The sequence below is a fragment of the Hemiscyllium ocellatum genome, chromosome 1 (genome assembly GCF_020745735.1).
Source record: "Hemiscyllium ocellatum isolate sHemOce1 chromosome 1, sHemOce1.pat.X.cur, whole genome shotgun sequence".
Classification (NCBI taxonomy): Eukaryota; Metazoa; Chordata; class Chondrichthyes; order Orectolobiformes; family Hemiscylliidae; genus Hemiscyllium; species Hemiscyllium ocellatum.
The window spans coordinates 135,354,879-135,381,236 of NC_083401.1; the positions used below are offsets into that span (position 1 = coordinate 135,354,879).

The window sequence follows — 26,358 nt, forward strand, 5'->3', positions numbered from 1 at the left end:
GGTGTTGACACCATTACTACAGGCGGGCTCCAGTCATTGTAACTCACGTCAATTATGTCATCTTGGAGCAAGCATTCAATCTCCTTTTGAACCTATGCCAACGTTAGAGGGTTATGTCTATCAGGATGTTGCTTAATCGGAACAGCATTTCCTATCTCTACATCATGCATAATTAGGTCCCACTTTATTTCCACATATCTCCCCCTGCAACAGTATTAGCTCTTTTAGGTTATTTCAATTTTCCTCTGGAAAGTAACTCAATAATTTATCCCAATTTTTTGACAACTTCCTCATTGTCCAATTTAATTTGAGGAATGCCCAATTCAGAATCCTCTGAACTTGTTTTTTTCCTTCTGTGATGTAACCAATAAAACAATCTCCTTTGGCTTCCCTTCCCTGTCAAAATACCTTTCTGAGCATATTCACATGACACACTCTGTGAGATTTCTTTCTGTGTGGAGTCCTTATCAAATATTTCGCCTCATTCAATTTCCTTTCGATAAGGTCCACTAAACCTTGCTTTTAAAGGTTCACTTATCACTGGAAGTAACACTAACACCTTATCTCCGATAGCAAAATGGTGCGTTTTTGATTTCTTGTCTGCTTCCTGTTTCATTTTTGCTGTGATACTTTTAAATGCTGTCTAGCCAACATCCCCACTCTATTTAATCATTAGCTAAAATTTGACACATATTCCAAATATGTGGTCTCTGAATTCTGACTTACCAATTTCCCTTTAATTAATTTTAGTGGTCCTCTCACTTCATGCTGAAAAACTAGTTCAAATGGACTGAATTTGGTCAATTCACTTGGTGCATCTCTGATTGCAATAAGTACAAATGGAGTTCCCTTATCCCAATCATCTGGACAGTCTTCACTGTAAGTCCTCAACATGGTCTTTAATGTCTGGTGCTACCTTTCTAGCACTCCCTGTGACTCTGGATGGTATACAGAGATTTGAATTGCTTCATTCCTAAGCTCACCAAAACTTACTTGAATAATTTTGATGTAAAGTTGGACCCTTGATCTGATTGTATCTCTATGAGTAGTCTGTATCTGGTGAAATGTTTGAGTAATTCCTCAATAAACCTTTTAGCTGCAATATTGCATAATGGAATGGCCTCTGCAAGTCTTGTTGTTTCATTATTGTTAACAAATACTGACTCCCACTTTTTGTTTTAGGTAGGGGTTCTATGCAATTAATTAAGACTCTTGTAAATAGTTCCTTAAATACAGGAATGGGTATTAAAAGTGCAGGTTTTATTACTGCCTGTAGTTTTCCAATTACCTGATATGTGTGACATGTCTGGCAAAATTTAACTACATCCTTGTGCAGTCCAGGCCAGTAAAAATACTTTTGTATTTTAGCTTGAGTTTTTCGCACTCCTGAATGACCCCGTAGTGGTAGTTCATGCGCCACCCACAACATCTCCTTTCGATAACCCACTGGCAATATGACTTGATAAACTTCGGTCCATTTCTCATCTGCCTGAATATGTGATGGTCTCCATTTCCTCATTTTTAAGATATTAACATTCAAGGATACTTTCAGATTCTTTTTCTGTGTATGCCTTTTGATACAATTGCTTTAAATGTTCAACTTTCTGCTGTAACTCAGTTAATTTATCAAGCTAAAGATGTGTGCTGTGTCATCTATCTACTCCTGGCTTGTCTCAAACATCGGATCAAAAAGAGGTTCTGCTGAATCTGAGCTTTTTGATCTCTCCTGTTTCAACTAGTGACTTTGTGACCCTGTTACCACACAGTCCAGAAAAATCCCAGGATATGCGCCCTGCAATAGTTCAGTTGCCTCAGTTTCTACTAGCTTTTCAACTGCAACTAGCAGCACTCCTACCTGTGAACCAGCTTTATCGTTAGCAAGGACAAATTATATTCTTGGAGCTGAGGGTTTGTCCAATACTCTTACCACGACTTCTCCACTCTTCACTGGATGCTCCAACCCCACATTACATAACTGAGTGCTTCTTGTCTCACCGTGAATTCCCGTTACTAATACCTTTTCTGGCAATAGTCCATCAGAGGTACATATTTCCTTATCTTTCAAGCACACAGATTGAGAGGATCCTGTATCTCTCAATATTGCAACATCTTTATCTGCTGCTCCTGGCCTATGTGAGTAAACTTTACCGTTGCAAGTATATGGTTTAAGACGATCTGGCACTTCCTGCTTAAACAACCTCCAACCAGCTTGTACATTGTGGTGCAGCTTTCTAGCCTCCACTGTGCTTTCTGTTCCCTTTCCAACAAAATTCACTGGCTTTATCCTGTTTTCCTACATCTGGCTTCCCAGTGATTTTCCTAACCCACCAACATTGTCATTTCATGTGGCCTACTTTATTGCAGTAAAAACACTGGAGTGTTTTAACTTCTCTTTCCCCTTCAAAGGTTTCCTTTATACCCTATAGTAAGTTATCTTTATAATCATCACCGAAATCTACCTTTCTGTTACCACCGAGAATATCTCTTTTCCCTAATTTCTATCCCTCATGGACTGAAATTGAGTTTTGAAGCCAAACTTTGATTTATATACCAACTCATAATCATCAGCCATTTCAGCTGCTAATTTTGCCATTTTAACTCTCTGCTCTTCCATGTGAAGCTTACCTTCAGCCTTCATCTCCAGCCTTTTAAACTGACTTTACTGTCTAACTGCCAATTTCTGAAGTTCAAACTCTCTCTCTCTTCCTTTCCTCTCTCTTTCTATCTCTTCTCTCTCTTTTCTTTTGTTCTGCAAAAGCAATTTGTTCTTTTTCTCTTTCCTGTTTTTAATCGTAATTCAAATTGTTTCATTTCTGTTACACTTTCCTTGACTTTTGCCTCTAATTCAAGCTGAATTTCAGCAGTCTCTATAGATTCTGATGGTGTTTCCAGCAAATTTAAATGCTGAGTTATTGCTGTAATTATCTCTCCTTTCCTTACAGAAAGAGGCAGCTCCAATCCCAGCTTGTCTGCTAATTCCAGCAGCTTGGCCTTAATCACCTTTTGCAAAACCCCCAAAGACACTTCTTCCACCCCCAGAAAACTCTTGGTGACTGAAAGAGCTATTGCTATCCCAGCACTATTTAAACCAATCAAATTCAACACCCAGAACAAAAGCCACTAACAACTACTACTCGCTGCTTTCAAGCCCAGCAATCCTAATCTCAAATTGGAACTATAGAATAAATCCCACAAAGAGCCCCTAATCTGTTATGGACTAGGTCAGAGCCCCTCAAAATATTCCAAGAAACTACTCCAGACTCTAACTTTGCTAGTTGTTTAAGCAGGTGTAAAGTGGATATTCCAGGAGAGATGCAGCTGGTCAAACCACTTTGTTTTAAATAAAACAGTATTTATTGACAAGATTACCAAATGAAACATTAACAAAAGAGAGCAGAATACCGAATAACTTAAATCTATCCGCAAACCCCTGGATTATCCCAATTTAATGATGCTGTTCTAAACACTTGCATCAGTCCCCTTAAACACTCCTTGGCACAAAAGGTAAAATCAAACACAGGGTCTTACAGGAAAGAGAGAGATGGCAGCATGCAATATCTTCTTCCATGTAACTGTTTCTTGAATCAGCAGCCTCACTGACTGCCTGCTTTCTGTGAATAGCCAGACTGCTAAAACCAAACCAGAGAAAAGCTGAGCTGGGAGAACTTGCCACTCCCCTTTCATTATACAATTTTGTTTCTTAAAAACTTGAAAGCATTCTCAAGTAGATCAACCCCAGATATTTCGGAGTCTGTGTCTTTACAATCTCCTGAGAAAAAATAAACAAGGTCAACCTTGTCTGACATACATTGGGAGAAACTGAAGATTGTAGATGCTGGTTATCAGAGTCAAAACGTATGGTGCTGGAAAAGCTCAATAGGCCAGGTAGCATCTGAGGAGCAGGAGAGTTGATGCTTTGGGCATAAGCCCTTTATCAGGAATGTAGAGAGGAGGAAGAGGCTGAGAGATAAATAGGATGGTGGGGTTAGGGATGGGGAATGGTGGCTGTGAAGGCGATAGGTAGATGCTGATCTCCCTATCCCCGACCCCCACCCTCCTATTTACTCTCTCAGCCCTCTTCATTGCCCTCACATTTCTGATGAAGGGCTTATTCCTGAAACATTGACTCTCTTGCTCCTTGAATGCTGCCTGGCCTACTGTGCTTTTCTAGCACATTTTTCGAAGGGATATACATTGTTAACATCAAGCTTATTGAAATGGTTTTGAGGCACCTTAGACTGAGTGCATCAAGAAATGTTTATTTTTATTGACTCTCTGGTTATTTCCAATTTTAAAATTTTGCGTGGAATGTAAGTTATAAATGTTAAGATTATTACAATCACATTGAGGTAAACAAATTCTGCATGTTCAAACCTAAACATATCATTCTGCAGTTTTAAAATAATGATTACAAAATGTTTTTGGAAATAATGAATAAAAAGACCCTTGTTAAATATTCATTGGGAATTGGATCAAATAATTGTTTGTCCCCTTCACCATCAGATCAAACCACCTCAACGTGCTGGGGAAATGATTTGGAGGATCCGTGGTATGTGGTTAAAATCTGTGGGAAGTAATTAGGATGGTAAAACAAAAATTGGGCATGAAGGAGGACTCTCTCTCCCTCTCCATTACAGGAAAGTACTGGGCATCAGATAGAAGGCTTTCTTTACAATGCAGGTGTACATGCTGTAGGTCTGCTCCATTCCCATTCTTGCCGTGAGGCAATCACCAGAGTTCTCTTCTATCTAAACCACATGTCAAATTTGGACTATTTTCACAAGCATATGACATGCAAACTGTTAAATAAACAGGAAGAAAATCAACTAAACATTGCCCTCATCCTGATGGTCATCTTGGTGTAGATCTGCATCAATGGAACCAGAGTGTAATATACACTGAGTATTACACATGTTGAGGTTCTATCTGTCCCTGGTTTTGCGAAAACGAGTCTGGCCACAGTGCCATAAAACTCTGCAGCTGTATTAGCTGTTCCTTGTGTAAAAGTTTTGCATCTAAAAAAAAACATTTTTGACTATCAGACGTTGACATGTAATGTCCACCAAGCATAGTGGAAAAGAAGCTCTGGTTCCCCTAGATACTTCAATGTGATTGTAATAATCTTAACATTTATAACTTACATTCCATGCAAAATTTTAAAATTGGAAATAACCAGAGATTCAATAGAAATAAACATTTCTTGATGCACTCAGTCTAAGCCGTTTCAATAAGCTTGATGTTGACAATGTATGTCCATTCCAAAAGTGTGGAGCTAGAAAAACACAGCAGGCCAGGCAGTATTCAAGGAGCAAGGCTGTATAAGACTGTTCTCTGAGTAGAATGTTAAATCCTTTGCAGAATGCTTTATCAGCAAAACTTTCAAACAAGCATGAAGATATTTTATAAACTGGCTGGTAATGAGAAAGATTTTCGCTCTCAGGTCCTTGGATAATTACTTGGACTTTCATCCCCTATATATGGTGTCCTCAAAGTGGTTACTTTGGAGGAGATTATTGTCCACCTTTTGCTGGAAAGTGCTTTTAGAAAGTCCAGAAAGAGATGCAATAGTTTCTGACAAGGTTCACCCTGCTATTGAAAGGATATTATTAAATTGGAGAGGGCTCAGAAAAGATTTACCAGGACATTGTTGGGACCAAAGGGTTTGAGTTGTAAGATATAGGTGGGAACATTTTTCACTGGAGCGTAGGAGGTTGAGGAGTGACCTTATAGACGTTTATAAAATTATGAGGGGCATAGATGATGAACACCAAAGTCATTTACTACGGTGTGTGTGTGTGTGTTTGTTCAAAACTAGAGGGCATATTTTTAAGGTGTTAAGAGAAAGGTTTAAAGGGACCTGAGGGGCAACTTTTTCAAAGAGGGTGGTGCTTGTGTGGAACGAACTGCCAGAAAAAGTGGTTTTTGCAGGTACAGTTATAACATTTGAAAGACATTTGGATAGGCACATGAAAAGGAAAGGTTTATAGGTTATGGCCAAATGCAGGCAACTGCGACTAGTTTGGTTTGGGAAACTTGGTTCGCATATATGAGTTGGACTGCAGGATCTGTTTCTGTGCTGTGTAACTCTGCAATTTTGTGCTACATGGGCTGTTTGCAGGGACATAAACTGAGACAAACATTAACTATTTTTGGAGGACAATCAACTAAGTTAAAGTTGCTCTTTAGCGTTCTTGAAACTTGCTGGTCTTCCAGTGGTAAGTTATCATCAACAATGTTTTGCAGACTGAAATATCCCAAGGTCCAGGACCTCATGCTGAATGATGAACTAAAGCTTGAGACAATCGCCACAGAGGGGCAATGGGGAAAAGGGAAATTTAAGGGCTTTCAGCCATAATAAACCTGGGGGAAGGAGTACATGTACTGGAGGCCATTAAAATAATTTACATGAAGAGGTGCAAGACGTGACCATTATTTTTCATGAATATTTTACTTCTGTTTTCAGGAGAGTGACAAAGTTGATATTACAGAGTTATGGAGGAGGGATGTTACAGGGTGTCCAGCTGTCCCAGAATCTTCCAGGAATTTGGCCTTTTGTCCCATGTGCGGTCTTGTTGGAATGTTTTGTTCCAAATTGCTTCTGTATCTGCAGGCTTTGTTTCCATACTCGCATTGGGTGCTGAAGATTTAAGGTTGGCCCTTTGGGTGTGTGAGAAACGAAGCTCACTGCCAAATTATTTTAGTCTGAGTCAAATTCCGAAGCAGTCTTTATTCATACGTTCTTGGAAGAGCAGGTGTCCAAAAAGTAGGCACACTGCTGAACAATATCAGTGCATTTTTATACACTGCGAGTCTCTGGGTACTTCCCCTTTTACCTCATACGTGACAGTTGCAGTTGCTCTGTGCAGCTGCTAATCTAATTGATTTACCACATCTGTCTGTGGCCTGTTGTTAGCATGTAACCACCAGCCACCCCACCCCACCACCGATAGCTGAGTCTTATGACTTCTACTGAAGCAACACTTCCACACATTGTCCACAGGTGTCCCATGGTGAGACACAAGTTAGTAGCATCATGATCGCAAGGTCTCAAAGTTTCGCTATATTCACAGTCTCACAGTACCACTTCTAGAGTTATAGAGTTGTTTAGCATGGAAATAGACCCTTCAGTCCAACTTGTCAATGCTGACCAGTTATCTGAAATTAATCTAGTCCCATTTGCTAGCATTTGGCTCAGATCCCTCTAAACCTTCCTATTCATGTACCTATCCAGATGCCTTTTAAATGTTGCAATTGTACCAGCCTCCACCATCTCCTATGCCAGCTCATTGGATACATTTACTGCCCTCTGCATGAAAAAGTTACTTCTTAGGTCATTTTAAATCCTGATGAAGGACTTATGCCCGAAACATCGATACTCCTGCTCTTTGGATGCTGCCTAACCTGCTGGGCTTTTCTAGTGCCGCTCTTTTCGACTCTGACTCTCCAGTATCAGCAGTCCTCACTTTCTCCCATTTCAAATCTTTCCCCCCTCAGTTTTAACCTATGTCACATAGTTTTGGATTCCCTACCCTGGGAAAAATACATTGGCTATTCACCCTATCCATGCCCCTCTTGATTTTGCAAACTTCTATAATGTCATTCTTCGGTCTCCAATGATTTAGGGAAAATAGCTCCAGCCTATTCAGCTTTCTCTATAGCTCAAATCCCCCAACCCCAGCAACATCCTTGCAAATCTTTTGTGAATGCTTTCAAATTTAACAATGTTAAAAATTACACAACACCAGGTTATAATCCAACTGGTTTATTTGGAAACACTAGCTTTCTGAGCGCTGCTCCCTCATCAGGAAGCAGCACCTGATGAAGGAGCAGCACTCTGAAAGTTAGTGCTTTCAAATAAACCTGTTGGATTATAACCTAGTGTGGTGTGATTTTTAACTTTGTCCACCCTAATCCAACACCAGCTTCTCCACATCAAATTTAACAATATCTTTCCTGTAGTAGAGACCAAAATTGAATGCAGTATTCCAAAAGTGGCCTAACCAATGTCCTGTAGCTGCAAAATGACATCCCAAGTCCTACACTGAATGCACTGACCAATAATGGCAAGCATACTAAACAAATTCTTTACTACCCTGTCTACTTGCGACTCCACTTTCAAGGAACCTACACCCCAAGGTCTCTTTGTTTGGCAACACTCCCCAGTACTCTACTGTTAGATCTCAGATTTTCCAATGACCGTCTGAGTCTTGTGGTAGAATTAGGTGTAACAGTAATTTGGTACAACTTTGTTACAGCTTCAGATTTTCTTCACAGTAAGGCACACAAAAAAATTCAGGGGTTTCATTCTCTGCCTAGTTACTCTTTTGCCCTTAATGTGTTTGTAGAATCCCTTTGGATTCCCTTTAACTCTGTTTGCCAAATTATCTCATATCCCCTTTCTGCCCTCCAGGTTTCTCTCTAGAGCATACTCCTACTGCATATACTTGAGAGATTCACTCATTCCCAGCTGTCTATACCTGACATATGCCTCCTTCTTTTTTTTGATCACAACCTCAATTTCTTTTGTCATCCAGCATTCCCAACAAATATCAGCCTTGCCCTTCACACTAACAGAAACATACTGCCTCTGGACTCTCAGCTCATTTTTGAAGGACTCCCAAATTCAAACCATCCCTTTACCTGTTCATCTCCCTATCTCACCCAGACACCCCATTTCAAAGCATTGCCTGACCCAATGCCCAGCACCAGTATCTTGCTAACACCAGTGTGTTTACTTTTTCATTGCTCAGCATTGGTCACCTTGGATACGAATAAATATTGTGAAGGAGGAAGTATTAAGATTAGATTAGATTACTTAGTGTGGAAGCAGGTCCTTTGGCCCAACAAGTCCACACCGACCCGCCAAAGCACAACCCACCCATACCCCTACACCTAACACTACGGGCAACTTAGCATGGCCAATTCACCTGACCTGCACATCTTTGTGACTGTGGGAGGAAACCGGTGCCCCCGGAGGAAACCCACGCAGACACGGGGAGAATGTGCAAACTCCACACAGTCAGTCGCCTGAGGCGGGAATTGAACCCGGGTCTGTGGCGCTGTGAGACAGCAGTGCTAACCACTGTGCCACCCCAAATATTGTTGCGCATTCTTGAAACTGGATACACAACTGGGCTCAGACAGAACATCTATTGCAGACTGCTAAAGCTGCAATAGGGGAAGAAATCATAGAGATTCTGGCCATTATTTTTCAGATTGCACTGGGCAGAGGTGCAGGACACTGAAGGATAGCTGCACCTTAATGATAAAGAGTAAATAACGGGCAGGTCAACCTTAACATGGTGGCAGCAAAGTTACAGGGGGATAAAACCTGGGGCTGTACAAATCACCTTAGAGAATGATGTCATGTGCTGTTTCTGAAAAAAAACAGCCAATGAAGAAAGTGATAAGATGGCTGGGTGTCTGATCCAGTGGGACACCTCCCCCGCGGTCAGGTCAGGTCTGATCTGATGTGATCCCCTCCCCTCCCTCCCGGAGTCTGACACAGTCTGACATCACCCGCCACCCGCTGATCCAGTGTGACCCCGGCACGAGGGTAACCGTTGAGCCGGAAGTGCCCGCACGGATTCCATCCGGTTCAAGGCCTGAGCCTCGGGCTCGAGAGAACAGAGTCGGCAGGGTCGGCCCTCACTCTCCCTCCCGGTCCTCATTGTCCCCACACCCCGGCTCCACTCACTCTCCCTCCCTATCGGCCCGAGTGCCGGCGGTGAAATGCCAGCTGGAAGTGTCCCCGTGTACAGACGGGCAGGTGACAGCACGCACTGGTTAATGTAGGGGCGGGTGTGGGACTGTCCCTGCGGCGGACCTCTCACTGACACCGTTAACTCCCTCAGAGAAGTTACCGCGGGACTTTGTTAAACCAAACAATTCATTGACAATGGGCTGTTTTGGAACAGTTCTATAGTCACTTGATGGAGCGTTTCTTGATGGAACATTCACTTTATTGAACTAATTTTCATAGGCATAAGGTGAGAAATATCATTAGTTTATATCATGAGGAAATAGTTAAGCTTATATCAGACTCCAGCATCATCTCCTCGCATGTTTCCACAATGTTGATTCTAAATAAGGTAAAATACCTCCAGATGAAAAGTATTATTGAATATTTTGCCAAGTGGTGTACAATAGATTATTCAGAATACTAGAGACCTAAGAGATTCTTGTAATTTTTTTCAAATGGAGCAGCCTTTAATCACTTATGATATTGTTAAAGGAATCTTATTGACTTAATCATACATTCATCATGTTAAAAAAAAACGATGTTCTTTTCATTTCTCTATTATTTCCAGCATCATGCCTCAGAAGTTGCTTAAAAGTGCCCACTATATTGAACTAGGAAACTACCATTATTGGCCTGTTCTTGTACCACGAGACATCCGCCTGTACACTTACGAACAAATTCCATCCTTCCTTAAGGATAATCCTTACATTACAGATGGATATAGAGCTTATCTACCTTCAAAATTATGCTTGAAAAGGTAAATTATAGATCAAAGTAATTAAGATCTTTCTCAAATTAATTTTCATACATGTTTGTATAGCAATGTATTTCCAGAATACAAATCAATCATTATCCCTCAAACAAAATTGTAAACTATACTTTAGTAACTAATTTGGAAGTATTAATGATCTGGTGCCAATCATAAAATATTTAACCATTACTTGATAAAGGCAATGTATCTGAAATGGTAAATGTACAAAATGTTAGCACATGTGCAAAGACATTTTACTTAGCTCTCCAGAAGATTTAGGAAATTAAGACAAAGAACTGCAAATGCTGGAGATCTGAGACTAAAATAGAAATTGATGGAGAAACTCAGCAGGTTTGGAAGAGACAATGGACTCACAATGTAAACTCTGCTTTCTTCCCACAGATGCTGCCAAAGCTTTTGAGTTTCTCCAGCAATTTCTGTTTTTGATTTAGGAAATTGGTTTCGTTACTCAAATAATTGTTCCTGTATTTTGCATTGGAATAATATAATACTTTCTTCTACAGTCTTTTCATCCTTTCTAACGAGACGGTGAATATCTGGAGTCATCTACTTGGATTTTTCCTGTTTTTCAGTCTTGGCATTTATGACATGACCACTGTACTTCCTGCGGCAAGTGCCTCTAGGGATGATTATGTTATATATTCCATATGTCTCTTCTGCTTCCAGGCAAGTAGTTTAGATAATGTTTATCCATTTTAAAAAAAATATTAAGGGAATGTTGGAATGCATGTCTTTTTTCCCTTCCATGTACAGTGGATACTCCAGCGACTATATGTCAGTTGACATTATGATCTGACCAGTACCCCTCTTAAGGGACCATCTCAACATTCTTTTGCTGTCAGTTGCCGCGAAATAGAATGATGGTGTAAATTTTGCATTTGACCCAGGTAGATGTTGGTGAGGATTATGAAAGTGTCACATCCATACACTGATGTCTGAAAGAAAAGTATTTTCTCACTATTGTAGCATTCAAATGTGCTAGATAGAGTAAACTGTTACAGTTTTGTATTAGTAAAACAGGAAGAATTTCATATCTGTGCCTAGTTTATTTATTATCATTCCTTCACTTTGGTTCCAGAAAGAGTTTCATCTACTGTAAGTAGAAATGTTTATGCATGCTTAAAGTGCCTTTTTTAAAAAATTCATTCACGGGATGGAGTGATATGCTCTTGTCGGATGTGGGAGTTGATGGAGAGTTTACAGGTTACTGAGGATTATATCTGCAATAAATGCTGTTGTTTGCAAATCCTGTCAGATCAAATGGATCAGATCGAGAGACAATTATAGGCAATGAGGAGGTTACGAGCAAGGGGATATGATGGATGACAGTTATAGGAAGGGGGAAAAGTTGCAAATACAGTCACATAGATGGGTTAGCTCCAGGAAAGGTAAGAGAGGTAGGCAGTTCGTGAAGGAGTCTTCTGTGACTATCCCCATTTCAAACAAGTATGCTGTTTGGAAAATGTAGGGGGTGATGGATTCTTGGGAACATAGCTCGAACAGCCAAGTTCCTGGTATTGCAATAGAGGAGTACATCAGATTCCAAAAGATCAATTGCATTAATGGACTCTCTAGTCTTGGTCTCAATGAGGAGTACATCAGATTCCAAAAGATCAATTGCGTTAAGAGACTCTCTAGTCCGAGGTACAGACAGACATTTCTGAAGCCAGCAGCGAAAAATCAGAATGGTGTGTTGCATTCCTGGTGCCAGGATCAAGGATATCTCAGAGGGTGCAGAATGTTCTCATGGGGAAGAAGGGCCATCAAGAGGTCATTGTCCACATTGGAACCAACGACATATGAAGGGAAAAGGTTGAGATTCTGAAGGGAGATTACAGAGAGTTAGGCAGGAATTTAAAAAGGTCCTCCAGAGTAGTAATATCTGCATTACTCCTGGTGCTATGACCTGGTGAGGGCAGGAATAGGATAGAGCAGATGAATGCATGGCTGAGGAGCTGGTGTATGGGAAAAGGATTCACATTTTTGGATCATTGGAATCTCTTTTGGGGTAGAAGTGACTTCTACAAGATAAATGGATGGCACCTAAATCGGAAGGGGACTAATATAATGGCAGGGAGATTCAAGGTTTGTGCGAAGATTTGTAGCTCGGGTGCTCGTTGTTGTACGAACAGAACCACAACAACGGCAGGGAGATTTGCAAGAGCTGGTCAGGAGGATTTAAACTAGTAAGGAGGGTGGTGGGACCCAGGGAGATAGTGAGGAAAGAGATCAATCCGAGACTGGTACAGTTGAGAACAGAAGAGTCAAACAGGCAGGGCAGGCAGGGACAGAGCAGAAAACAAGGTAGGACTGACAAATTAAACTGTATTTATTTCAATGCAAGGGGCCTAACAGGGAAGGCAGATGAATGCAGAGCACAGTTAGGAACATGGGATTGGCATATCATAGCAATTACAGAAACATGGCTCATGAATGGACAGGACTGGCAGCTTAATGTTCCAGGATACAAGTACTATAGGAAGGATAGAAAGGGGGTCAAGAGAGGAGGGGGAGTGGCATTTTTGATAAGGGATAGCATTACAGCTGTAGTGAGGGAGGATATTCCCGGATATTCAAACTGGGAAGTTATTTGGGTGGAACTGAGAAATAAGAAAAGAATGATCACCTCATTGGGATTGGAGCTTTTAATAGTCAGAGGGAAATTGAGAAACAAATTTGTAAGGAGATCTCAGTTATCTGTAAGAATAATAGGGTGGTTATGATAGGGAATTTTAATTTTCCAAACATAGACAGTTGCTGCCATAGTGTTCGGGTTTCGACAGAGAGGAATTTAAGTGTGTACAAGGAAATTTTCTGATTCAGTATGTGGATTTACCTATGAGAGAAGGTGCAAGACTTGACCTACTCTTGGGAAGTAAAGCAGGGCAGGTGACTGAGATGTCAGTGTGGGACCACTTTTGGGCCAGCGACCAAATTCTATTAGTTTTAAAATAATGATGGAAAAGGATAGACCAGATCTAAAAGTTGAAGTTTTAAATTGGAGAAAGGCCAATTTTGACGGTATTAGGCAAGAACTTTCAAAAGCTGACTGAAGTTCGCAGGTAAAGGGATGGCTGGAAAATGGGAAGCCTTCAGAAAGTTAACAAAGGGGATTGATGAGGGCAGAGTGGTAGATGTGATCTGTATGGACTTGAGTAAGACGTTCAACAAGGTTCCCCATGGGAGACTGGTTAGCAAGGTTAGATCTCATGGAATAGAGGGAGAAACTAGCCATTTGGATACAGAACTGGCTCAAAAGGAAGAAGACAGAGGAGGGTGGTGGTGGAGGGTTGTTTTTCAGACTGGAGGCGTGTGACCAGTGGAGTACCACAAGGATCGGTGCTGGGTCCACTACTTTTCATCATTTATAAAAATGATTTGGATGTGAGCATAATTCCTACATGAAAGGAAACAGAACAAGGGGTACACTCAAATAAGAAATCTCCCGCTTAAGATGTCGATGAGAAGTAATTTGTTTTTGTAATATCAGTAGTATTTTGAACTCTCCTTCCCACCAAGCAGTGGAAGTGTGGTCATTGCCAACTCAGCCTAGAAAATATTCAGTGAATGTCTTGAGGCATAGTGGATAAGTGTCCCTACCTCTGAGCCAGAAGCTTCAACATCAGGTCTCACCTGAAGGTTAGATGTAATTATAATGTGGCCAAACAGCTTTGAATATTGATCTGCAAATTCCTACCGACAGGAGAGATTCCTTGTCAGCCACGAGATGGAAAGAAATCAGAGCTTCAACCACCATTATTCATAGCACCACAGTGCAACATAACATAAAAGTGGATGTTACCACACCAAATCGGTCAGGTGCTTAAAAGTGAAGAAGCAACTCTGAGGTTATAAGAAGATATAGATGGATTGGGCAGATCAGAGGCAGTGGAAATTTAATCCTAAGAAGTGTGAGATGATGCACTTTGAAAGAACAAGGAAAAGGATTACTCAATGATATTGGAAATCTCAGAACCAGAGAGATCTTGGGGTACTTGTCCACAAATTCCCCAAAGGGGGCAGGATACTTGCATAGATTGTAAGAGCAGGGAGATTATGTTAGAGCTGGACAAAATTTTTGTTAGGCCACAACTGGTGTACTGCATGTAGTTCTGATCACCACACTAAGATGTGATTGCATTGGAGGGATGGAACAGTGGTGATTCACCAGGATGTTGCCTGGGGTTATGAGAGGCTTGGGTTGTTTACTTTGGAGCAGAGAAAGCTGAGAATAAAACTATTTGAAATGTGTAAGGTTATGAAGACACAAACAGGGTCAATAAGAAGCAGGAGTTCCACTTAATTCTAGGGTTAATATTAAGGTGACATAATTTTAAGATGCAGGGCAGAAGGCTTAGAAGGAAGTTGAGGAAAAGTTTTTCACCATAAAGTAGTGGGAATCTAAAATGCACTGCATGGGAGGGCAGTAGAATGGGAAACCTCACAGTCTTTAAAAAGTACTTGGATTAGCACTTGAAATGTTATACCATTTAGTATAGATAGACCATCACAGACTTTAAAGGGCTTCTTCAAACTCCATTTGTATTCCTTGGGTGTGCCAGTTGGCGCAGTTAGTGTGACTGCTGTGGATCATGTCCACATCCTGTGCAAATTGGAGTGGATTTGAGACTTACCTTGCCAGTAGTCTAATTCACAACATTAGATCAGGCCTGCTTTCCAGCAGAGATGCTGAGGTGAAGAAGAATGGGATATGTTTTTGATTGATGAGATTTAAAGGTTACAGGCTAGAAATCTGGAGTCAAGGCTTAATTGGATCAGCTATAACCTTAATAAATGGCAGAGCAGGCTCCACAGACCAATGGCCTACAGCTTCTAATGTTCTGAACCATGATTAAAGTTGTTTTACTTGAGCAGAGTATTTGTGAACCTCAAAAATAACTGTCAATGCACTGCATATATGTTGCAAGAAAGGCTTCAGTGAAATAAATTGCACCTATGGCAGTAATGAAGGTATGGGACCATTGTAAAGAGGTAGAAAGTGACCATTCATAAGTGATGAAAGTCCATTAAGTGAAGTGAGGACCTGTGACAAGCAGTTAGCAACACCTCGAACAGTGGGTAAGGTAAGTACTCTGGCAGGCTGACTCAGACAGTGCTAGCTTAATTGGATCTGATTGGAATTGCATCTTGCTATTCTCCCAGGAAAGAAGTAGGTGTACGTTGAGTCTCTTCTCAGTGATTAAGGGCCTTTTCTATTCTTAAGTTTTAAGATGGTATACAAATTGGTGGTAAAGTCAATAAAATTTGCAAAAAGCAACATCAGTAATTAATACAATTAATAAATTAACATGTATTCATGACAGCAGGGCAGGTGTTATGTCAAGGCTGCAGCATGTGGAATTCCTGGATACTAGTATGATTGACCTCCACAGTGAATGTTTGAAGTTCCAAGCAGCTTCAGCACAGGGTTTGAGTTTGAAGCTGAACTACAGGTATTGGGATGCATTAGAGAGGCGGTAGGTTATTCAGATTCTTAGTATTAGGAGGCAATCACACCACTTAGGATGGGGTCTTCTGATGTGGTAAGGGACCGAGGGGGCAGCAGTGCGGCCTCTGCAGTTGTGCGGCCTCTGCAGTTGTGCAGCCTCTGCAGTAGCTTTGAGTGGATCGTTTGGATGAGAATAGGTGCTGTAGGATGGATGAGCATGATATGCAGAGGAAACCATTCAAGTCAGGGAAGCAATAAGGACTGTAGTAGAAGGTAATATAGTGAGAACAAAGAACCTTAAGCACAGGAACATGCCCTTCGGCTCTCCAAGCCTGCATCAATTCAGATCCTCTACTTAAACCTGCCACCTATTTTCTAAGGATCTGTAACCCTTTGCTCCCTGCCCATTCATGTATCTGTCTAGATACATCTTAAATAATGCTAACATTCCCGCCTCTACCACCTCCTCTGGCAAAGCATTCCAGGCATCCACCACCCTCTGCATGAAGAACTTTCCACGCATATCTCCCCTAAACTTTTCCCCTTTCACTTTGGGCTTGTGACCGTTAGTAATTGAATCCTCCACTCTGGGAAAAAGTTTCTTGCTATCAACCCTGTTTCCACCGGTCATGATTTTGTAGGCATCAATCATGTCCCCCCTCAACCACCTCCTTTCCAATGAAAATAATCTTAATCTATTCAACCTCTCCTCATAGTTAGCATCCTCCACCAGGCAACATCCTGGTGAACCTCCTCTGCAAAGCATCCACATCTTTTTGGTAATGTGGAGACCAGAACTGTACGCAGTATTCCAAATGTGGCCGAACCAAAGTCTGATACACCTGTAACATGACCTGCCAACGCTTGTACTCGATATCCTGTCAGATGAAGGAAAGCATGCTGTGTGCCGCCTTGACCACCCTGCTAACCTGCATTGCCACCTTCAGGGAACAATGGACCTGAACACCCAGATCTCTCTGTATATTAATTTTTCTCAGGACTTATCCATTTACTGTATAGTTTGCTCTAGAATTGCATCTTCCAAAATGCATCACCTTGCATTTGTCCGGAGTGAACTCCATCTGCCATTTATCTGCCCAATTCTCCAATATATCTATCTATATTCTGAAGTATTCTCTGATAGTCCCCTTCATTATCTGCGACTCCACCAGTCTTAGTGTCATTTGCAAACTTGCGAATGAGGCAACCTAGACCTTCTTCCAAATCATTTATGTATATCACAACAGTGGTTTATGTATATCACAACAGATCCCTGTGGGACAGCACTGGTCACATTTCTCCATTTTGAGGGGGATTAATGTTCTCCTCTGCAGCAAAGTGAGAGTCCAGATGTTTGTGTTTCTTTTGAAGGGGCTGGAAAGGAACTTACCATGTGAGTGGTTGTGATCCATGTTAGCACCAATGACGTCTAACTAGGAAAGAGATGCTGCATAGAGTACGAAGAGCTAGGTACTAAATTAAAATATAGAATCTCAAAGGTCATAGCACAGGTAATAATCTAGAGATTATGTGCAAATTGGTGTCGGCTGCATAAAATTAAGAAGGGTACATGGCTCAAAGACTAGCATTCCGGGTTTGAGGGTCGCTGGCATTAGTACTGGGGAAAGTAAAGGCTGTACCGTTGGGATGGTCTACACCTGAATTGTGCTGGGAAGGGTGTTCTTGCAAACCTCATAACTAGAGAAGTAGAGATGATTTTTAAACTAAATAGCGAAGGCAAGAAATCATATGAAAACATAATATACCAAAGAGTAGAGAAAAGGTTAAGAGAAGAAAAGTAAGACGGAAAATGAGGGTCAGGTAGTGGCAAAAAGGGACAGTGTAGAAACAAAATTGTGAATACACCAACAGTCAAGATGAGATGTTAGAAAGATAAAAAAATAAAATTAGTGGCTCTGTATCTGAATATAGGTGACATTCATCATAAAGTAACAAATTGATAGTAAACAAATATCAACTAATATCCATTACAGAGATGTGGCTTCAGGATAAGGATTAGATCCTGAATAGTGAGGGATGTGTTATTCAAAAAGAATAGGAAGCTCGATAAAGGTGGAGAGGAGCACTATTAGTCGAGGATAGCATTTGTGCAATAATTAAACATATTCTTGGTTCAGAAGATCAAGATAGAATTGGTTCAAATGGAAATTAATAGGGGAAAAAAGTTGCTAGTTGGAGTAGACTACAGTGGACAAAGGTAACCACAGTATACAAAAATAATTTGGTTGTGATAACAAGATGCAATAATCAGGGTGACTTTAATCTACTTATTAGCTGAAAAAAAGATCATATTAACATTAGCTTGGATGAGGAATTCATAGAATGATTTTGAGATTATTTCTGAGAGCAGCACGTTCTAAAACTGAGCAGAGAGTAGGTAGAAGTAGACCTAATCATCGAATAAGAGCAGATTGTGGTAAAGGCATCCCTTGGTAGCAGTGACCACAAGATTAAATTTTCCATCCAGTTTGAAAGGGGAAGATTAGGTTTAAGAGTAGCATTTTAAAATTAAATAAGGACAACAATGTGGGCATGAACTAGCTGAAGAGAATCAGTGTACCAGGCTAGGTCAATAGAGATTCAGTGGTAGACATTTAAGAGGATATTTCAAATTTTTAAAATTATTCAATTTTCTGAGTAAGTATAATTCTACTGCTGAAAACCTTCAGCCCTCTGTTAAGAATGCAATTAAAAAGATAAGCCTCTCCATTTTCATATGTGAGCTGGTTCTCCTAAGTGCCTCATACCTTTGCTTTTTAAATGCATCTGGACATGTTCACCACTTCAAGAAATTGTAATTAATGAAGATGGTTGCCTGGTTTTGTTTTTGACAATCATGTAAATATTAATGAAATTTTTATGACAAACTGATTACTGCAGTACCACACTGATATTGAGATGTATTTATAGTTGTGAACTGTAGCCATCAAAATCATTTTTCATGCATGGTTAGATACCAGACAGCATAGTAGATAATTTTCTTTGATACAGTTGTTACTGCATTTCTTTCCTTAGTTAATTTATAGTATTTGGTTTGTAGGTTTGTATGCTGTGCTCAGTGGGCTATCATCTATTCTGCTGCCATCGCTCGGAGAAAGCAAATAGACGCTGGATGGCTCTTGATTATGCTGGTATTGCCATTGGGATTTTGGGCTGCTATGTCCCTGCAGTATTCTATGCCTTTTACTGCAATGAAGTGAGTTTTTTGACTCTGCATGCACAAATATTTTGAGTTGTCTTCACATATTGATGACATTTCTCTTTGATAACTGAATAACTAAGCCCTGATTGAAATTTGTGCTTTTTTTGACAAGTCAACAAAACGACCATTGCATTGAGAAATGTAAGAAACGTATTTCTTATTTATAGAAGCTCCGTCTCTCAATTATGTTGTTGATGGAGGAAGGGGAAAACATCTCGTGGCATACTAAGCTGCAGTCAGTATTTTGTTTTTGCTATTTTAAAACCTCAAGCAACAAAGTATTACTTTCAGTACCCTCTTCAAACTCCATTTCTTAGCTACTGCCTTGATTCCTTTTCCTGGTAACAGTCAGATTAAGTCAATATGTTCACAACCTTTTCACTTGGATTCAAGTTGAACTTCCCATCACTAAGCCTGTGATCTCTGTGAATGTGTTACTGACTCAGACTCTCTAAAACAGCTGAACTTATTAGTTCACCAAGTAACCTTGTCACTTCTAGACTCAACATTCCAAATCACTTCTGGCTGATCTCTCTCATTCTACTTTCCATAAATTTGATCATCCAAAGCTAATCTGCCCTTTAATCTCACCGTCCCATTTCTGTAAGCATCCTGTTTCCTTAAACTTGATTGGTTTCTGGTCAAGCAATATCTTGTTTTTTGAATTCTCATTAGAGTTTTCAAATACCTCCATATCCCTGTAATTTTGTTTAGTTCCACAACCCTTTGAGATATTGGTGCTCCTCTAATTTTCCATTTGTTTAAAATTTTAATTACTTCACCGTTTGTAGCCATGTGTTCCCTCCCTCAGCACCAACTCTACTTTGATTTCCTCCAAGACACTAAAAATAACCCACTTTGACCAAATTTTTATCCCTTCTAATCCCTCAATGCATGTCTTGGTGTCGTACTGGTTTTATATTGCTTCCACAATGTTTTAAGATGTTTTGTTACATTAAAGGTGCTGTTTACCTGCAAATAATCCTAAATCTGATCGTTGTATTTTTTTGTCTGGTTACTTAACTGACTAAATAAAACTACCAGTAATCACAACTTTCATAAATATGCTATCTTACTTAGATTATCACATTAATTGAATTACTATGTTTTTAACTCTGAAACCTAAACTTTTAATAGTTAAATAATTTGACACTTAAATTTGTTTTGTGGTTAGTATTGGCGACAGGTGTACTTAATAATGGTGCTGGCTATGATACTGGCAGTATTCTTTGCACAAATCCATCCATATTACCTCACTAAGCAGTGGTACAGCCTACGTGCGCTCATCTTTTGCTGTGTCTCTGTGTATGGGTTTATCCCAACAATACACTGGATCTGGCAGAATGGAGGGATGAACACACCAATTGTTCAGGTGAGTGAAATAAAATCAATTTAACATGTATAATTAGTTTGAGGCAAACAAGAAATGAATCAGTAAAGCATTAATTCAAGTGGTAAAGTAAATAGTTAATTCTTTCCAATAACAATGCCTCAGGTGCATTAACAATTTACATCAAACTTAGCACAGTTTAACCTATAGAACCTATATCTGATCTTGGATATAGATATTCTGAACAAATCTGTTTAGCTTTAGGTAAATTTTTATTTGGTAATTAGTAATAGGATCTTTTAATATTTTAAGGTAGGTGGTGCATTTCTGTGTTTATGATCCAACAAGGCATAGCAGAATAGAATATGTTCAAAGACAAAACTCCCCTTAAAGATTTTAGATGTGACAGTACCATCAAGGAGGGGATTCTGGTACAACCTGAATGTTTCTGTACTGAGGAGAGTTTTCACATCCTCCCGAGAATTGGGGGGACACTGCCCGTTGCGGCCTGAACAGAATTTAATGCAAGTTCATCCTAGCTTCCTTTTCTGCTCTACGCCTCTGATGATCCATCTGTCTCAACATGCCCTACCACTTTAATTGATTTGTGCAAACATACCCTCAGGTATGTATTATTTAGCAATAGAAGTTTGCAAGACAAAGGCATAATGGCTGACCATTAGAGCTAACAACTGAGCAGAATAGGTAAAGAATAAGCTCATGTTTAATTGTACAGAGTGTATGTATATGGCTGAAGGAAATGAGTTACCTTGGCAAGGGACTGAAGGGATTAAAAATTGAGAACGATTTTCTTAATTCAGAAAAGAATAGGGAGGGGAGGGTATAAACTGGCATTCTGAATGAGTCATATTTGGAAGGGACAGGACTGATAAGTAGGAGAATTTTATCTCAAGTGATAAACGTATGAAAGATTTAGTCCAGTTCAGGCTTGTGCTTCTGGTCATTGTCCTTGGTGTGCATGGATATGAGTTACATTACTGAAAAAGAATCCTTGAATCAGTAGTGAAGGAAGTCATTTTGCCTATTGTCAACTACTTTTATCCTGTCTTGCAAGATAACTGTACAGAAGAAACCCCTCCAATACTGGTGTCATTTCCTCTCATGCCCCTCATACCACTTAGACCCTATTCTACAAAATCCCTCAGCCAGTCTATCCTAAAAATTAATCTTTGGAAAAATGTGTTCATTAATTTTCCTGTTCACTTTGTCTTAATACTGCTTTAGAAAGTCTCTCCTGCTTTTTCTACGTGAAGGACATTATACCAGTGGAAGGTTTGTTAGAAATTATCACTAATGTACAGAAATTAAGCCATATTGGTTGTCAGCAATTAAATTGTAGTGTTGCATGAAGACCAGTGGTTCATAGCAGCAACATAGTGAGATCCCTTCCTGTTGCTTTCATAGCTCACTTTGTTTGAAGTTTAATCTTGATCCTTTTGTGTAACTTCTCTTAACTCAATTACTGTCTTCTCAGGCATTTGTTCCACGTGTATTTGTGATGTATTTGATGGGTGCAGTAGCTATTTTACTCTACATTACGAAAATTCCAGAAAGATATTTTCCAGGTGGGTGTGCAGAGGCTCATTGGAATTTTGGAAAAATCTCAGTAGGAGAGCAAGTTACTTAACTAATCTCAGAACACATTATTTGTCCAAGTGACATCCTAAAGCAAGATTTAAAATATTCCCAAAACAAACTAGTTTCAGCTTCATTAATAAGTAGTAATATCTGAAATATAGCAGAAGGGGATGAAGCTGTATCAAAACTAAATTACTGAATCTGAAGGAACGAGAGAACAGTGGGGAGTAATTGGTACACAATATTTTCAGGATATTTTAGCATTCATTCTGGAAACTAGTCATGATTTGGAGATGCTGGTTTTGGACTGGGGTGTACAGAGTTAAAAATCACAACACCAGGTTATAGTCCAACAAGTTTATTTGGAAGCACTAGCATTGGGAGCGCTGCTCCTTCATCAGGTGGTTGTGGAATATACGATCTTATACTCCACAAGCACCTGATTAGAGCAGCGCCCTGAAAGCTAGTGCTTCTAAATCAACTTGTTGGACTATAATCAGGGGTTGTGACTTTTAACTCTGGAAAGCAGAGTTTCTAGCTTCAGAACAGTTTGCACAGTGGTGCTAATTTCTCAAAGATTAATTTAAACTTGGTCTTTTCTTTACAAGAACACTGTTTAAAATTTTTTTAAACTTTCATTTTTATAATTAAACAATTCAATAGCCAATGATGGTTTGTTCTAACATTCTTGGTTATAAAGTGACCAAACATGGTGCGTAGTAACAGACTTCAGAGGAGCAAAGAGTAGGAGTTGCTAACATTTCTGTACCTTTTGCAGGTCAGCTCAACTACCTCGGTTCTAGTCATCAGTGCTGGCATATCCTTGTTGTATTGATGTTTTATTGGTGGCACCAAACTGGAGTCTATATCATGCAGTACAGGCACAACCAACCCTGTTTAGAACTAATGAGTACATAACTGCAACATCGGTGTCTTGTGATTCGGTGAACAACTTCCTTAAAAGTGCCTGTTAAGAATCTGCAGAGATACACAAACAGAAAATGGGAAGGGATGTGTTAAAATTCTGTCAACCTAAATGTACAGAGACCTCTTCCAGTTTTCAAAAATCTGTTACTTTAAAGAAGTCTTAACATCCTACAGATATTTTTCAATAGCTTGATATCTGTGGCATTTCTATAAATGAACTTACACCTTAAGGTGTAGTTGTCATTCTTCAAACAATTTTCCTACCTTATTACAGAAATGGAAAATCTGTATACACCAATGCAATGGATCTCATTCAAGAACCTGCAAAGTGCAGGTGCTAAACTGGGCTAAAATTTCCAATTGCTAGTTGCAGTGACAATGTATGCAGATTCATTTGCCCCTTGCCTGTTTAATGTAAGCGAGTGAATGGTGTTTTAATCTCAGAATACTGCTTGACTGCATTGAATATCCCTGAATGGAAGTGGTTTGAGGCTGCCTCCCGGGGTACCTCACCCCTGTTTACACTGGATAAATATCAACTCAAAACAAGTGATCTCATTAAGACTGTACTACACTTTTGTATTAATGTACATTTGAAGCTGCTTTTCATTAGGTAAAAATGTAGAATATTGTGTGCTATCTTCTTTCAAATGTATTTAAACTGGAGGTTGTTTAAGTCTTGTTCCCTCAAAGCTAGGAGACACAGGAGAAGGCTACAGGATATGGGAAAAATGAAACATTAAAAAAAGCCCTTGTATTCTGGAATAAATATATATATCCTGAAACAAAATGAGGGAAAGAATTGCTAACTACTTAATTTCCATCTCCAAGATGATTCCTGTATATGAGAACAATGTAAACAAAATTGGGACGTCATTTAATCTTCATAGGAACAGACATCTAAAATGTTTGCATTTAGAAATAAGCATGATGGAAAGAATTTCATTATTAAAAGATAAAATTGCTTGATCAAGTCTTGCAGATGACTAAGGTTATTAGGAAATAGTCTATTCATAACCAAAGTTTTATGCCATATTTCACCTTCTACCACATACCATCTTTCAGTCAAGTAGTTAGACAGGTAGTTTGCAATGCAGAGTAATGCCAACAGTGGGTTTAATTCTCACCTGGCTGAAGTTACCATGAAAAATTCTTCTCAATCTCCCCTTGCCTGGAGCGTGCTAACCCTCTGGTTGAACCACTAGTTTTCTGAGAGCAGCCCTATGGTAACTTGATCTTCCACATTTCAAATATCATGGTGGAAGTGATGCTAATTTTAGATACCAAATGTATAATTTTAGTACTGGATTTTTTTTCCCCCTTCAGTTATGTTTAGTATGTTCTAACTGCTTGGCTGGCTAGTTGACTGGAGAAGTATAATTGGAGTTGACCATTTACCTGAACCTTCAGGACAACTGTCCAATAAGTAGGAGAATTGAAATTTATAGTCTGATAAATCTAGAGGAAAACAGTCTTCTACTTCTGCTGGACCTCCTCAGACAGCTGGATTATCTTGGAACCTTGTTGTTTTTTATTGAATTAGCCAGCCAGTGCATTAGAACAGACTAGTCATGAAAGGCAATAAACCTCAAAAGGAAAAACTTAGACTCTTCAGGTAACACTATAATGACGTAGAAATTTATGCTGAGAACAGCATTGACTATTAAAGGGTAAATTATACAATCTATGCATCTATCCCAGAACTTCACACAGTACATTACTAGTTTACACAAATGTTAAACAAAAAGGGCAAAGTGCAATTTAAAAGTTGTGTTATATGCATTGAAACTGTATCTACCGGAAAGTAGAACTAGTATGGTTAGAAAATGGTGGTATATTGGGAGTTGTAAAAGTCATTTTTAAAACTTGCTCTTAAGTATCTGAATCACATGACTTGCTTGTCTTTTAAGATATGCATTTTACTCATCTGGAAAATTTGTGCATATCCTGGAATTGGATGTCTATTTTGAAGGGTGACATGCAAGAAAAGATGTCTTCTGCTTGACAAATTATTGGAAGCTAAGTTAGTTCTCCACAGAGGAGAAAAAACAATCAATAAAGCATTTTCCAACATGAATTATGACTCTTTAAAAATGTTATTTAATACCTGCTTCATTAATTAGATAGGTGGTGGAATGAATCAAAACAGCTGGAGTATTTAAATTCTGACAAATATTGGAAGAGATGACAGGATGAAAATCCAAAATTATTAACATCAGATCATTTTGAAAGAAGTTGGGCTGTGAGAAATAGGACATAGCAAACATTGTGAGAGCTGACACGGTGGCTCAGTGGTTAGCACTGCTGCCTCATAGCACCAGGACCCCAGGTTAGATTCCAGCCTCAGGTGATTGATTGCCTGTGTGGAGTTTGCACATTCTCCCAGTGTCTGCGTGGGTTTCCTTTGGGTGCTCTGGTTTCCTCCCACAGGCCAAAGATGTGCAGGTTAGGTGAATTGTCCATTGTGCTAGAGGGAGGAGGGTCAGTGTGGCCTTGTTGGGCCAAAGGGCCTGTTTCTATATTATGAAATCTAAAGAACCAAGTTGACCAAGAGGTCCATGTAATCAGTGTAAAAACAGACACTAAGTAAGAGAAACATATTGCAAGGGATATACACATCATGGTTATACTTCATTTGCAGCATAAATAACTTTTATTTAAGGCAAAATTGCATTATTAAACTTACTGGCAGACCACCTTCTCACTTGCACCCTCAACTAACTACATAGACATTGCAGAGGTCTCAATAATACAGTAAACTTTCAGTATGAGGGATATAATTTTTGCAAGTTTGAGTGTGCTGGTGAAAACAAAGTTTACTGCATTAAGTGAAAGCCAAAATCAATCTACAAAGCCAGACATTGAAATTCACCCCCCCCCCAAAAAAAAACCCAAGTCAGGGTGTAAAGATTAAAAGGTATTTTCTATTCAACCTGTTTAACAATGTTATTACACAACTGATAATAGATGGGACTTGAACCTGGGTCTCCTAATTCAAAGGAAGGGACACTTCCCCAGCGCTACAACAGCCATGTGAAGATTAACAGTAGAAACCTAAACTGAGACAAATGCTGGAGATCACAGCTGATCAAGTGGCATACATGGAGGAAAAGCAAGCTAATGTTTCCAGTCCAGATGACGTTCGCTTCCTTTTTCTCCACAGATGCTGCCTAACCCGCTGTGATTTCCAACTCTGTTTTCAATAGAGATTCCAGCATTTGCAGTAATTTGCTCTATTATTCATTTAATTGGCTACAAAAGTATGTAGTGCCAGAGGACTGGCAGGTGAGTACTTCTGTAATTCCTATCTTTAAGA

The 26,358-nt window shown here is 39.6% G+C and overlaps 1 protein-coding gene across 6 annotated transcripts in view; it reads left to right on the top strand.

Moving 5' to 3' along the window:
- Positions 1–9,405: 9,405 nt before the first annotated feature.
- paqr3a (progestin and adipoQ receptor family member IIIa) overlaps positions 9,406–26,358 on the top strand; it is a 34,838-nt gene continuing 17,885 nt past the window's right edge. For 2 of the 6 annotated variants that reach the window (XM_060826308.1, XM_060826300.1), the window contains exons 1-6: positions 9,406–9,989; positions 10,311–10,499; positions 11,018–11,180; positions 19,025–19,180; positions 20,361–20,558; positions 22,012–22,102. In XM_060826308.1, coding sequence (XP_060682291.1) covers positions 10,315–10,499; positions 11,018–11,180; positions 19,025–19,180; positions 20,361–20,558; positions 22,012–22,102 — 793 coding nt within the window. In that variant the 5' untranslated portion in view covers positions 9,406–9,989; positions 10,311–10,314. Of the gene's footprint in view, positions 9,990–10,015; positions 10,092–10,310; positions 10,500–11,017; positions 11,181–19,024; positions 19,181–20,360; positions 20,559–22,011; positions 22,103–22,893; positions 25,088–26,358 lie in introns of those variants that run through there. The other 4 variants (XM_060826262.1, XM_060826291.1, XM_060826271.1 and 1 more) reach the window with 4 other exon arrangements.